This window comes from Octopus sinensis, linkage group LG3 (assembly GCF_006345805.1).
Source record: "Octopus sinensis linkage group LG3, ASM634580v1, whole genome shotgun sequence".
NCBI classification, from domain to species: Eukaryota; Metazoa; Mollusca; class Cephalopoda; order Octopoda; family Octopodidae; genus Octopus; species Octopus sinensis.
In genome coordinates this window covers 128,905,153-128,920,377 of record NC_042999.1, presented here as the reverse complement: position 1 = coordinate 128,920,377, position 15,225 = coordinate 128,905,153, and the positions used below count along the sequence as shown (strand labels likewise).

Here is a 15,225-nt window from a genome sequence, read left to right as displayed (position 1 = left end):
GCATGGAGAATTTACTGTTAAGTGCAGGCTACCATACATCAGGTGGTGACAAGAAAATAATTTATAATTTATTTACGTTACAATCAAAATGTAAAAGTCATTAGTATTAATGGAAATTTATTTTCTGAAAGAGAAACAGAAAGAACTTCTCCAGTTTCAATCAACCAAAAAATAAATAGATAGATGAAAGAGAGAAGGAATGTTTCTAAACTTTGGCCCTGATGGCAACTCTAGACAATCTTAGTTCATTTAACAACTGCTAAGGTCTCAGAATGACCAAGAAACCTGACTATGTGCAGTGCTAAGTGACTGACATCATCAGTAAAGTAGGCAGTGATGTAGTATGCTTAATTTCAGTGAAAAGATAATAAGTCAGAAACTCAGTGTGGAATAATCAGTAATGTGGTCATCTGGCAAAATGATAAATAAAGATAAACCATAACAGGTTTGTAATTATTTTTCCTGATCTTAAATTAGTGTTAATTAAAACATAATGTATCATATAACGTCACAGCATATTTTTAAAAAAAAACCTAATTTAAAGGTCCAGTATTCTCAGTTTCAAAACTTAGGATCAGGATAGGGTCAACCACATCGCTGTTTTTAAAGGCATATCAGATTTCCAAATCTTTCTCTCACATTTTTTTGCACTCAAAAACTATTATAATCCACCAAATATAATGCTAGCTAAAATCAATATACACTTAGTTCACTTCAGACCACGTCAGTGGATGGACTTTGAATAAAGTTGCATAGTCAAACAACCAGTTGAAAGTAACTGGATGAAAATGCAATTTCAAGATGGTTACGATGCAGAAACATCCCTTGGACACATACATTTAATCATATATGCTTATAAATATGTACACACACGTGCATGCACACATGCACGCACACCACACACACACACACACACAAACACACACACACATGTAGTTAATTTACTACTTTGCGTCTCCGTAACTTAAAGCATATTATTTTTACATTGTTGTTGAGGCTGTAGCAATTCAAGTTGTCTTACCACTACCACTTCCTCAGCTACTCCCAAATGCCATAAACCACAGCTACCTTCATAGACATTACTATAAGATTAAAGTAATAGACTGAGAAAACATAAGATTTGAAGTTTGATAGAACAAAAATTTAATGTTAAAGATGAAAGAAAATATAGTATACACTTCACCCTAACAAGGCATCTACTAAAAAGGATAAAGGTAGAAAAGAAAAGAAATAAAGGAAAATGAGGAATAGAAGGAAAAAGAAAGAGTGAAAGAAAAAGAGAAAAAAGACACAAAAACAAAGAAAGAAAAAGGAAAGTAAAGTCATCTCAATGTTTCAGTGAAGTAGAATGTCATTGGCTAGGTTATTGATCTGTGAGCAAATAATTTGCCACCTAATAACATATGTATTATTCAAACATATGTCTTCCCCTAGTGGACAAAGTTATTACAAAGAAGATAATCATTTCTACATAATATTTGGTGAGATTAGAGATTTGAATTTGATATTAAGGATTTATAAGATAAAAGATGTATAAAAGACACACAGACATATTAGATGCATTGCAATTTCAAGAGTGCATATTCATGAAAAAGTTTTTAGTGCATTAAAGCATGTGATGTAGGTCTAACTTTGCATATAGGACTTGAGGTGATTTTTTTAATATCTTTTTTAAAAAAAATGTGTTTTATATTCAATCAAATAAGGTACTTCGTATTTTTTATTTTTGTCAATTTATTAGGTACAGGCATGGCTGTGTAGGAAGAAGTTTGCTTCCCAACCACATGGTTTTGGGTTCAGTCCCACTGCATGACACCTTGGGCAAGTATCTTCTACTATAGCCTCAGGCCAACCAAAGCCTTGTGAGTGGATTTGGTAAACAGAAACTGAAAGAAGCCTGCCTTAAGTGAAATCAAAATCAAAATCAAAATCAAAGTGAAATTCAATGACGGGCACCCACGCTAGCAGGGTGGAAAGGGCGCCATACAAGCGTGATCATTGACAGAGTGGCTAACCAGCTTCCATGCCAGTGGCACATAAAAGGCACCATTCGAGTGTGATCGTTACCAGCTTCGCCTTACCAGCACTTGTACCCCATGCTAGTAGGGTGCTAAGAGCACCATCCAAGCATAATCGTTGCCAGAGCAGCTAACTGGCTTCCGTGCCAGTGGCATGTAAAAGGCACCATTCGAGCGGGATCGTTACCAGCATCGCCTTACTGGCTCCTGTGCTGGTGGCATGTGTAAAAAGATTCGAGTGAGCTTGTTGCCAGTACCGCCTGACTGGCCCTGTGCCAGTGGCATGTAAAAGCACCCACTACACTCTCGGAGTGGTTGGCATTAGGAAGGGCATCCAGCCATCTGGTTCACCAGCCCTCAGTCAAACTGTCCAACCCATGCTAGCATGGAAAGCGGACGTTAAACGATGATGATGATATATATACATATATATATAAATGTATGTGTATTTTTTCAATGTGTACAAATAACACGGAAAAAATAAATAAATAGTTACCAGGGTAGCAAAATTCACATTAGTGCCACGGATATTACAGCCTACTTATAAAGGTAGAAATTCCAGGGTTAAGTGAAATGTTTTTGTATACCATGGATAAATTAAGAAATGTAGTCAAATGCAGGTGTTATTCAAATCATTTATTCTTCCAACATATGTTTCAAAGAAAGCATTGAAATTATTCCGTAGGGAATAAAAATGATGTAAAACAATGCAATCATCCAGTTATGGAAAAAAAGAGAAACAAAATACATCAATAAGTCATTTTAACTGAATGTGATTACCGTATATATGATGAAGGGTGATACTAGCAAGTTATTTTTTAAAAAACCATTAAAAGATTTAACGTCAAAGGTAATTTAGAGAAAGTTTAAAAGCTTTATTCCCATTCATCTATCACACAATATTTTTCCACTCTGTAAATTTATTTATTTCTCCTCCTCTTTCTCTAAATTACCTTTGATATTAAATCTATTAGCAGTTTTTAAAAAAATAACTTGCTAGCATTTGCCTTCATCATATATGCGGTAATCACATTCGGTTAAAATGGCTTATTGATGTGTTTTGTTTCTCTATTTTCCCATGACAAGATGATTGCATTGTTTTATATCATTTTTATTCTCTCCGGAATAATTTCAATGCTTTCTTCGAAACATATGTTGGAAGTATAAGTGATTTGAATAACACCTGCATTTGACTCCATTTCTTAATTTATATATATATATATGTATGTATGTAAGTATATATATATATATATATGTATGTATGTAAGTATATATATATATATATATATATGTGTGTGTGTGTGTGTGTGTGTGTCTGTGTCTGTGTTTGTCTCCCACCACCACTTGACAACTGGTGTTGGTGTGTTTGTGTTACCATAATTTAACAGTTTGGCAAAAAGAATCTGATTGAATAAGTACCAGTCTTTAAAAAAAATAAGTACTGAAGTCGATTCATTAAACTAAAATGCTTCAAGGTAGTGCCCCAGCATTGCTACAGTCTAATGACTGAAACAAGTAAATGGTATATAAAAAAAAGTAAAAGGTTATTATAAGGTTCTTAAAATTTCTAGTTGGTGGTATTATTATTATGAATTACAAAATAATAAAGCAATAGTGAATATTACAGTGCATGTGATTTTTTTAATGGTTATAAATGTTCTATCAAGAACCTATTATTTTAGTTCAAATACACATGATCTTAGATCAAATCATTCGTTAAATGTATACAACTTGGGAATTTAATTATGGTTTTTATAAACCAGCAAATGTATGAATTAAGGTGTTTCGAATTTTAGTTTCAAATTTTAGCACAAGGCCAGCAATTTCAGAGAAAGGGGTAAGTCAGCTGCACTGGCTTCAATGCTCAACTGGTACTTATTTTACACTGTGGTATCAAAACGTTCCCGGACTAGTTAGGTTTAATAAAGAAAATAACTTATTTACCTAAGTTTTAACATCATCTCCTTTGAAAGAGTCACCTTGTGCAATAATACACAGTTCTGGAATCCAGCCTGGAAGTTGTTTGCTGAAAGTGAGTTGAAGACCTTCTGCAATTCACTCTTGATCTTGACAATGATGTCAAAATGGCAATTTTTGAGCTGCATTTTCATCTTGAGGAAGAGATGGAAGTCTGCAAGTGCTAAATCTGGTGAATGGGGCGAGTGTAGAAGTGATACCATGTTGTTTATGGTAAGAAATTGTGGGATGACATCAGCAGCGGGGGAGCTGACTGGAAGAGGAAGGGTGCAGGAGTGATGCGCACACAGGCAGGGGACGATGGGGCCTTTTCGATTGGGGTAGCCGACAGTGCTGGATGTGTGAGCGCTTTGACAAGATAAGGGAAAAGCAGCTGCTATTTTTAGCGTTCAGGTTGGGTTACGTGGAAGGGTGCGTTACCGCTGGAGAGGTCTGCATTGACGAAGAGAAGGTAGGTGTCTTTACTTCAAATCTCCCACATACACCACAGAAACTCACTAGTGAGGAGAGCTTGGTGAGAGGGTGCATTGTTGTCATGAAGAATCCAATTCTCTGTGTTCCACAGATCCGGTCACTTTTGCCAAATGTCCTCCCTCAAAAGCTTCAAAATGTCACTGTAGAACTCTCGATTGACAGTCCAGCTCAGGGGAATGAATTCTTGATACACAATACTGTGGATGTAAAAAACCAGATGAGCATTCTCTTGATTGATCTGCGGTTTTGCTATGCCTCCTTCGGTCTTGAAGATAAAGGGCTCTTCCATTATGCCAATTGCTGCTTCATCTCAGGATCATACCCATAGACCCAACTTTTGTCAATGGTGATGACTTTCCAAGTTTAATGCAAAATTTCACATTGGCTCTTTGTTCCAACTTCCTGTCCATGACAAAAATCACAGACTAAAGCATACACATTATCACAAAAACACAAATTTCACAACTTGCAAAGTAAACACAGTGATGTCACTCAGCACACTGCCTCATGAAGGTCACTGCTAGCTCTCACTGTGCACATAACCATGTGCTGCCATCTGTCGGTGCACTGCAGAACTAGTCCAGGAACTTTTTGATACCACTTCATATCAACTCCAAAAGGATGAAAGGTAAAGTCAACCTTGGCGGAATTTGAACTCAGAACATAAAGACATGAATGTCACAAAGCACTTTGCCTAGTGTGCTAACAATTCTACTAGCTTGCTGCCGTTGAGATATTTCTAATTTTGTGACAAGCCTTTTTTTCAGAGATAGAGAGAGAGAGATAAAAGGAGAGAGAGGGGGTGAAAGAGAAGAGAGAGTGGGAGTGAGAGAGAACGAGACAGAGTCATATAAATCACAGAATTTATTTATATTTTAATGGAACTTATTTTGTGAACTAGTAAATTTGAATAAATTTGTATTCTACAGGAAGACATGACTTCTAACACATTTTGCATAGCCATATTCTAAAAATAAGCAGGAAAACAGGGACATAAAAACCTGTGGTTATAACTGAGACAATCTTTTTTTCTCTGAAGAAGGGGCCTTTTGAAACATTGAGATTAACTTGCTATACCAATGGTATAACAACTTAATCGTATTTTCAAATTGGTTATTGATTTTTGCAAATGTAAATCCCATTCAGTTATTCAGACTTGTTTTTATTTGTTTATTTGATTAAAAAAAACCTTCTGAGATTAAAGGTGTACAGTGATAATGCTAGAATTTGAACTTAGAGCAATGTGACACAATAGATCAGCCTATGTATGCTAAATGCATTCTAAATGCTAACCCTCCTCTTAGTAAAAGTGATAGTTAGTGTTAGGAAGTAAAAGGATGTGAAATAATTTGAAGCAACAAAAGATAAATGTGGTAGCAGAGCAATCCTATGCATGAAAACTTTGTTCATATGTGCATTTATGTGTGCATGTGTGTGTTTGTGTGTATATATATATATATATATATATACATGAGTGGTTGGTGTTAGGAAGAGCATCAAGCTGTACAAATCCTGCCAAAACAGTTGCAGAAGTCTGGTGCAGGCTCCTGTCACACCTTCCCACCCATGCCAGCATGGAAGGCAGATGTTAAGCAATGAATAAATAAATATATATATATATACATATATATATATATGTGTATATATATATATATATATATATATATATATATATATATATGTGTGTGTGTATATATACGCATGTAAGTCATCTAAGAGTCCATAAGTCAGGAAAAAATGCACTCATATATCTGTCAATAAGTGGGTATACTTATTGAAGTGTACACTATCATATATCCATTATGGCCAATCTTACCAATTGGTTTCATGCTAGGTATTCAATGGAGTTTAAGGTAATAGTCCGATTATATAACCCTGTGCTCATCAGAGGTAGCCATATTTCATTTTATAACGGTTACCTCTGATGAATGCAGGGTTACATAATTGGACTGTTATCTAACACTCCATTGAGTCTCTAGCACAAAACTGATTGGTAAGATTGGCTGTAATGGATATGTAATACTGTATACTTCTAGGTCTCCTGTAGATATAATAGGTGTTCAACCATTGTACCAAAGTATTCCTTTGAATATCTCTATTCATTTTTGTTAAATTTAGTCTTATCAGTAAGAACTGAATGTGTACAGATGTGGGTACAACATATCATTCTCTCAGGTAAGAATTGAAATTAACTAAAATGGATAAAGAAATTCAAAGGATTGCTTTCGTGCAATGGTTGAATACCTATCCTATCTACAATAGATGTGTGTTTGAGTCACACAGGCAGCCTTTAACTTTTCCTATCTAAAAGGATTTTACAACCCAATATTTACATGCATATCTACATTCATAGCTTTATGTATGTGCTTTGGAATATTCCAAAAAAAGAATTAGTGCAAGTTTTCTTGTACATTTATAAAATTCTTATGGTGTCAACAATATTTTTATATATATATATATATATTTTCCTCTGTCTTCCCTTCTCTGGATCTTTCCTTCTCCTATGTTTCAGACGAAGAGCTCCGCTCGAAACGTTAAACCCTCCTTCTTTCCTGAGCATCCAATAATACTATATTTGTTCCACGTCCTAGGGTTGTTGTGTTGTTTTTTTTTGTGCTTTCTTGTTTGGATTAACTATATATATATATACACATATATATTATTATTACTATTATTATTATTATTATTATTACTATTATGATTATTATTATTATTATGATTATTATTGTTAATGGTTTGATTTGGCTCCATGCGAATTAAAGTTTTGCAGGTGTCTAACAGAAGCTCTTCCCTTTCAGGCTTAGAATACTGAATATCTATTATATAAAATCCATTCTGTCTGTCTGTGTGTGTGTCTTCTAGGATCTCGGGCATCCTCCATCTGATAGCGCTCAAATTTGATATGTAGATACCAACGGTACCAGGGCATGTATAAGTCTTTAAAAAATTACAAAAATCGATTCCAGGTGAGAATGCAATCGATAAAGCCATGGGAGCATGCAATTGTACGTGCAAGTACATCAGATGTTGCGATCAATACTACGCATATGTGAGAAAAATGCACGGTGTCTCAAATTTAGGTTAAATCAGTGTTTCTCAAAGGGGAGGCCTATGGGATGGTCGGACAAGTTGTTTTGAGAAAATTTGGTTTAAATGTTTGACAACTCAGCACCATCCATTGGACGGGGTGGGGACGTTTTGCTCGTTTAAATATATATATATATATACATATATCCATTTTGAAATTGTAATTCAGATTCTAAGATTTGGCTCTGTGTCAGCACTAAATTCTACCATTTCTCAAGGAGTTTATAAGTTTGCTGTCTGGGGATTTTTAACTTTACTAGGGATTAGATAAAGGCAGGTTTATTATCACAGATCAAAAGTTACTGGGTTTCTTGTGGTTTTGTATATAACTTCAAAGATATCTACAAGTCAGTTGAAAAGTATTTGAAGTTTTATGAAAGCAATCATAAAACTCAAAACCTATTTTTAAAACATTTTTATATAACTTTTTATAGATATCTATTTAAAAACAGGGGTTCACCAGAGTGTTAGGTAACAATCCAATTATATAACCCTGTACTCATTAGAAGTAGCCGATACGGAATGAAATATGGTGACTGCTCTGTATTGTTGGAGGAGAATAGATACATCCAGTTTGCAATTACTGTGAAAAAGATGATGTAGCGAAACAAGTAGAGGATTGAGTTAAGAGTTAATTCAAGTCCCTACTCATTTTGTTTCATCATCTTTTTCACAGCAACTGCAAACCAAATGTCTATTCATTTCCAACAATAGAGAGCAGTCACCATATTTTATTCCACATTGGCTACCGCTGATGAGCGCAGGACTACATAATTGGATTGTTACCTAACACTCCATTGAATCCCTAGCGTGAAACTGATTGGTAAGAGCGGCTGTAATGGATATATAATACTGTACACTTTGGATGATATTGACAGACTCTATTGACAGATATTTAAGTGCATTTTTCCTGGCTTATGGACTCTTAGACAACTTACACACACACACACATGTATGTATAATTTATATATAATTATATAATAAAAATTATATGTATATGTATGCAAATATGCATAATATATATGTTGGGTTAAGTCAGACAAATGAGAGAGGAGAGCTCAATACATATTGTAGAGGAAATGATTTTCAGTGGAAGATTGTAATAGGGAGACAAGCTCTCAAACTCACAGCTTCAGTTTCAATAAAAATTATATATGCATGCATGTATGTATGTATGTATGTATGTATGTATGTATGTATGTATGTATGTATGTATGTATGTATGATGTATGTGTGTATATCATTATTCTATTTGTTTATTTCAAGACTTCTTGTCAATAGAGAAAGAACCGGTTTCTAACCTAGATCCAAGGCTCTTTCATTGTATGTATGTATGTATGTATGTATATAAGCATTCTAATCTACATCTGATATAATATTCTAATTTTGTTTAAAAATATATAAAAAATATATAAAAATATCAAATAGTTATCTTTATTATATCAGTTTCCTTTGGGCTAACAATTAAATAAGCTTGGTCCTTGGAAGTTATGTTTTTATGTTTTTATGTAACAAGAAACTCTATTTACTAACAGCCGTGATAAGAGATTTGTAAGTTGACAAAGAGTGCTAATTAGAAAGAGAATCATTACAATTTTGCCAACTTCACTTTCTACATTCTGGTGTTGAAGAAAACAACATAATTCAAGAGAAATATTTAGTTCTTTTTAGTTCTTTAGTTTTTTTTAGTTTTATTTTTTCCTTTTAAAACAAGTAATTTTATTATCAATATCAAGTTATTATCACTTATCATTTGATTAAAAAAAATTTTTTCTAAATTTTATACTCTATAGCCATAGGATATCTTGAAATATGGAGATAAATAAATATATTAGCAAGATGTCATTATAATGTATTTATCTTATACACAACCATTTATTATATAAATCAAGAGTATAGCTGCTGCCAGTATCTCAAATCCAAGTGTTTTTTGTTTTTTAATTTGCTTCAGTTTGTTTTAGCCATCATATTGAGTATCCAAATCATAATGGGTACTCAATATATAAAAATATAAAAAATTTACACTTAGAGAACTATGTATCAAGAATCTAGATATTACAATTGTATATTACAAATGTGAGAACCACAGACACATATAATGAAAGTACCTGGTGATTCAATATACGTGTGCGTGTGTGCGTGCACATGCATGCTTGTTTGTGTGTGCATGTGTGTGTGTGCATATGCTTGTGTGCATGTGTGTGTGTATTTATGTATAACATACTAATGTTAGTTCAGAATACCATTCTGTATATATTATTTAATGAGAACCAATACTGTTTCCATCACTAATAGTGAATCTTTACTCACCCCAAACAAATGTTGTTAGTGGCTCAGGTGTGGATGATGAAAGCATATAGAATTGTTACATGGAGCAGTTATGTAAAAATGTATATTTAGAATGTTGATCTCATAGGTATCTTTAACAGTAAGATTTCTTTGCATGAAGTTAGTAAATAAAGCAAACCTGATGATATTAATTAAAATGAAACCTTTAAAAGATTATAGATTTGTTCTGTTTTTAAAAAATGATAATGTAACTATTGGGCTGTGCATTATTCTGATTTAGAAAGAAAAGAAGTGAATATAGAGGCACACAGTGAAGTGAAATTAGAAGCTAGATAAACTTTTTACATCAAAGAAACTTTTTTTTTATGTCATGGGACTTTGTTTATTTGCTGTTTATAGATAATAGGTGTAACCTTTATGGACAAGGGCATCCAGAAGTTTGAGGACACGACAAGAAACTGGCCGGAAAGTGCCATCATTTAGGCTGGATAAAATGCAGTTATCTGGAAATATAAGAGGTTTAGTTGTTTAAGAAAGAATTGAGATAGATAGATAGATAGATAGATAGATAGATAGATAGATAGATAGATAGAGAGAGAGAGAGAGAGACAGAGAGACAGACAGACAGACAGACAGACAGAGAACTGAATAGTTATAGTTCATCATAAAAATGTATGCATTTTTTTTTTTTTGCATGAGTGAGATTTATATAATAACATGATAACATGGCAGTCATACACTAAACTAAAGATCCATCCACTAAAATGTAGATCCAATTAATGATTATTTTAAAAATAGATATAGATTTTCCCACCAAATAAGTAATCATGGATAGATTTTTGAAAATATTATTGCTGTTCTCTTTTTCTTCCCTCATCTCATTATTTTGGTATTATAAGCAGCTATGCCATAAATGTAGTCTTTCTATGTTGGCATCCGCAAAAATTGTTGTCTAAGTTACATTTGGTCTTCTTTGTGTGAACTAAAGTTGGCTAAATCAAAAACACTGCATAACTGACAAGCTTTTATTACCATGCTGTGTAGAATGGTGGGGAGCTGTCAGTAGTGTTAACACATTGGAAAAAACGCTTAGCAGTACTTTTTTCGGTTCTTTATGTTTTAAGATCAAATCCACCAAAGTTGACTTTGCCTTTCATTCTTTCAGGAGTTGAAAAAAAAAACTACCAGTTGAGAGCACAGGAGTTGATGTAATTGATTAATTCCTTCCCACTAAAATTGGTGGCCTTGAGCTAAAATTTAAAACCATTATCATGCAGTAGAGATTAAATCTGAGTTCAAATGAACAAAGCACATTGCTATAAAGGAAAAGAGATGTCATTCGATAGTCACCAAAGAAAGCTATGATGGTGCCCTAGTGAAGAAACCTTTGCATTTCTATACAAGATAAATCTCAGATGCAGGCAACATGCATATAAATCTAGACTAAAATATCCTCTATGAATTAGGGCATAAGTAGTCACAAGATGAGAAATCAATAAATCAATGACCCTCAGTTGTTTAATTACTGGATTTAAATAGAATGACATTTTGTTGTTTATGTTTGAATTCAATCCAGAGAAAGAGGGAGTGGGACTGAAACTTGATGTGTTCTTGCCAGAAAAAAAAATGTGGAATGGTAGAATTGGATACATGTAAGTAGATGTTGATTTTAAAGAGCTTGATCTTAACCTTCTTGACACTAACTCAACTGAGACCAGCCCTGGTTCTATGATGTAAACTTCCTGTTTTAAAGTTGTCTAAATTGAAACCTTCCTTCAAAATTTCATGTTAAATTATATTTGAAACATCAGATTAATAATGACAAAGTTATTTTACTAAATTCTTTAAAATTTTCAAAATTAATTGAAACAAAAGCAGCTTATTTCTGTAAGATTATAATAGCAAAGGGGTTAAAAGGTTAAGACATAAATTCAGATTGTGTACAATAGACTGAAACTAGGTTTACTTTCATAGTTCAATGTTGTTCTCAGTTTTTATTGCCTGACATTTAGAGAAATTATTATATTTTTTAACACTTTCACATTTAATATCTGAAAATTTAGATATGAGCATTGAAAAGATTATTTTGTATTTATTGATTGGTTTGTTTGTTTGTTTGTGTGTGTGCAGTGTGTGTGTGTGTGTGGTTAGATGAGGAGGGGACAACTATAACATTTTGATAATGGCTTAATTTGAATTATGGCTTCATTTAATAATAAAATATTTAGAGTCCAAGGAAGCTATCAATGATTTGCATCAGCAAAAATTATTCAGTAAAATTCATAAATTTGGAAAAAGTTTGTATGCCATGGAGTCCATCCCAAAATACTGACATTTTAGGATGGATCTTTTGTCTGAAAGAGAAAAATGCTCTCTGAGTTGAATTCTTTTTTCTTTGTGGCATACAAAATTTTCCACATTTGCAAACAACTTTCTATTATTAATAAACTGGTGCCATTCAGCTTTTTAACTATTCAGCTACAATTTTCTTTAAAAGAATTGCATTTGGATGAGCTGCATTTGACTTGGCATAAGACTGAAGCAGTATTGATATGCTTTTTACTTTAACATTCAATTAACTGGTATAGACATATTTCTTAACTCATTAAGTCAGGTTTGTTTCGTTACATATCAATAGCCCAAGATAATATTTTACAAACAGAAATTGGGAAAATAAAAGTAAAGTCGATGAAAAATATATGAATACTTAAAATAAGCCAGTATGTTGTATGTTGATGTTAAGGGAAGACTGATTGTAATCTATGGCTAAAACACATTCCTGAAGGAAATATAATATAATTAGAAGTTGAAAGTAGAATGTTTCAGATGTCAGTGGTTTAAAACAATAAAAACGAAAAGAAAAAAAACTGAAAACAAAAAAACTTTACAACAGCCTTTCATCTTGCATTAATACAAGATAACTAAATATACACACACATGTTACACAAACACACATACATGCATACATACATACATACATACATACATACATACATACATACATACATACATACATACATACATACATACATACACACACACACAGACACTCAACACAAGTTATAGAACTGCAATATGCCTGTGAACTATCTGAGTATAGGTTCACCTTGCAACCAAGGAATTCTGAGTTCAATCTCACAGTGTCACATATTAAGCAAATCGCTTCCAGCATGGGCCTGAGCTAATGCATTGTGTATGAAATTTGTTACATAGAAACTGTGTTGAATCTCAGCAGAGTTTGCTTTGTAACCATGTGGTTTCAAGTTGTATTCCACTACATGGCACTTTAGGCTAGAGTCTTCTACTATTACCATCAGTTGAGTAACACTTTGTTAGGGAAGGAAAATGTATGGAAACCCATTACAGATGTATATATATATATATATATATATATATATATATATATATATATATATATATATATATACAAGAGAGACAGAGACAGGCAGAAACAAGGAAAATGCCACTCGTATTTGAACACTATGCAAATATTCTTTTAAAAAACTTTTCTTTTAATTTTCCTCAATTTAATTGTTTTCCATACTTACAGTTGAAAAAGTCTCAATGACTGAAACCGGTACTGAAATGTTTTTTGTAAAACTGTTTTAGCATTTTCTATTTTGACTTCTTTTCCATATACATATATATAATATATATATATATATATATATATATATATCTTTATATACACATATCATCATCATCATCATCGTTTAACGTCCGTTTTCCATGCTGGCATAGATTGGACAGTTTGACTGAGGACTGGCAAGCCAGGAGGCTGCACCAGTCTTCAATCTGATCTGGCATGGTTTCTACAGCTGGATGCCCTTCCTAATGGCAACCACTCCGAGAGTGTAGTGGGTGCCCTTTATGTGCCACTGGCATGGGAGCCAGTCAGGGGGCACTGGCATCAACCATGTTTGTATGGTGCTTATATATATATGTATATATATATATATATATATATATATATATAAAGGAAATGAAGAAAATGCTGACAAAATAACTGAAGTAAGGGAGAGTGTATTTAATTAGGTGAAAGTTCTTTTTACCAGTTGCGCATTTGTTATGCTTATCAAAAGATATTTTGAGTGAGATAGAGTTTCTTTCTGATTGATTTTATTCTCTTATTAAGAGAAAAAAATCAATCAGAAAGGAACTCTATCTTACTCAAAATATCTTTTGATAAGCATAACAAATGCGCAACTGGTAAAAAGAACTTTCACCTAATTAAATACACTCTCCCTTACTTAAGTTATTTTGTCAGCATTTTCTTCATTTCCTTTTTTTATATATCACAACTCATGTTCCACATCTCCTTTTTTAAATATATATATATTTCACTAAGGCATTGCAATATTAATAACCTAGAGTGAGAATTACAATATACATATGCTTCAGAGCAAAAATAAGAAATTGAGATGACAAAGGGAATAAATCATTATCTTACGATTTTCATTAGCTGGCAGGTGTTACTGCTGTAAGATACAATAGTTCAGTGCCTGAGAATCAACATATAGCTTCAAATGTGAAGTGCACTTCACATTTGAAGCTGTCATGAAGCAATAAAATGATACTCAGTCACTCAAATGTGAGTCCTTTGTATCTTATAGCAGAAACAGCTGGAAGCTAATAAACTTCATAAAACAATTATCAATTCCTTTGTCACTTCAATTATATATATATATATGTGTGTGTATGTATATATATATATATATATATATATATATACTGTTGTTTCTGGGGAGAGTCATTTTCTTTTTGTGCCTTATAATGTAACACACTCACCGGTAAAATTTCCACTTTTTTCCTTATTTTTATTTTCCTAAAATTTTCATTGCGTCTTGCAACCTTTTTAATAGTTATACATACATACACATATGAAGGAGCACTCTGTCGGTTACAACGAGGGTCCCAGCTGATACGATCAATGGAACAGCCTGCTCGTGAAATTAACGTGCAAGTGACTGAGCAATCCACAGACACATGTACCCCTCAAGTAGTTCTCAGGGAGATTCAGCATGACACAGAGTGTGACAAGGCCGGCCCTTTGAAATACAGGTACAACTTATTTTTGCCAGCTGAGTGGACTGGAGCAACGTAAAATACAGTGTCTTGCTCAAGGACACAACACGTTGCCGGGAATCGAACTCACGACCTTACAATTGTTAGACGAATGCCCTAACCACTAAGCCATGCACCTTCACAATATATATATATACATATATATACTCTTTACTCTTTTTACTCTTTTTACTTGTTTCAGTCATTTGACTGCGGCCATGCTGGAGCACCGCCTTTAGTCGAGCAAATCGACCCCGGGACTTATTCTTTGTAAGCCCAGTACTTATTCTATCGGTCTCTTTTGCCGAACCGCTAA

General features: G+C 33.3%; 1 protein-coding gene across 4 annotated transcripts in view; it reads right to left on the bottom strand.

The window, feature by feature from the left end:
• The window catches only part of LOC115209382 (protein mono-ADP-ribosyltransferase PARP6), a 181,893-nt gene that overhangs the window by 67,373 nt on the left and 99,295 nt on the right, over positions 1-15,225 (bottom strand). For 2 of the 4 annotated variants that reach the window (XM_029777764.2, XM_029777766.2), the window contains exon 3: positions 10,259-10,348. The exons of the other annotated variants lie outside the window; for them this stretch is intronic. In XM_029777764.2, coding sequence (XP_029633624.1) covers positions 10,259-10,348 — 90 coding nt within the window. The remainder of the gene's footprint in view (positions 1-10,258; positions 10,349-15,225) is intronic. 4 annotated transcript variants of the gene reach the window in all.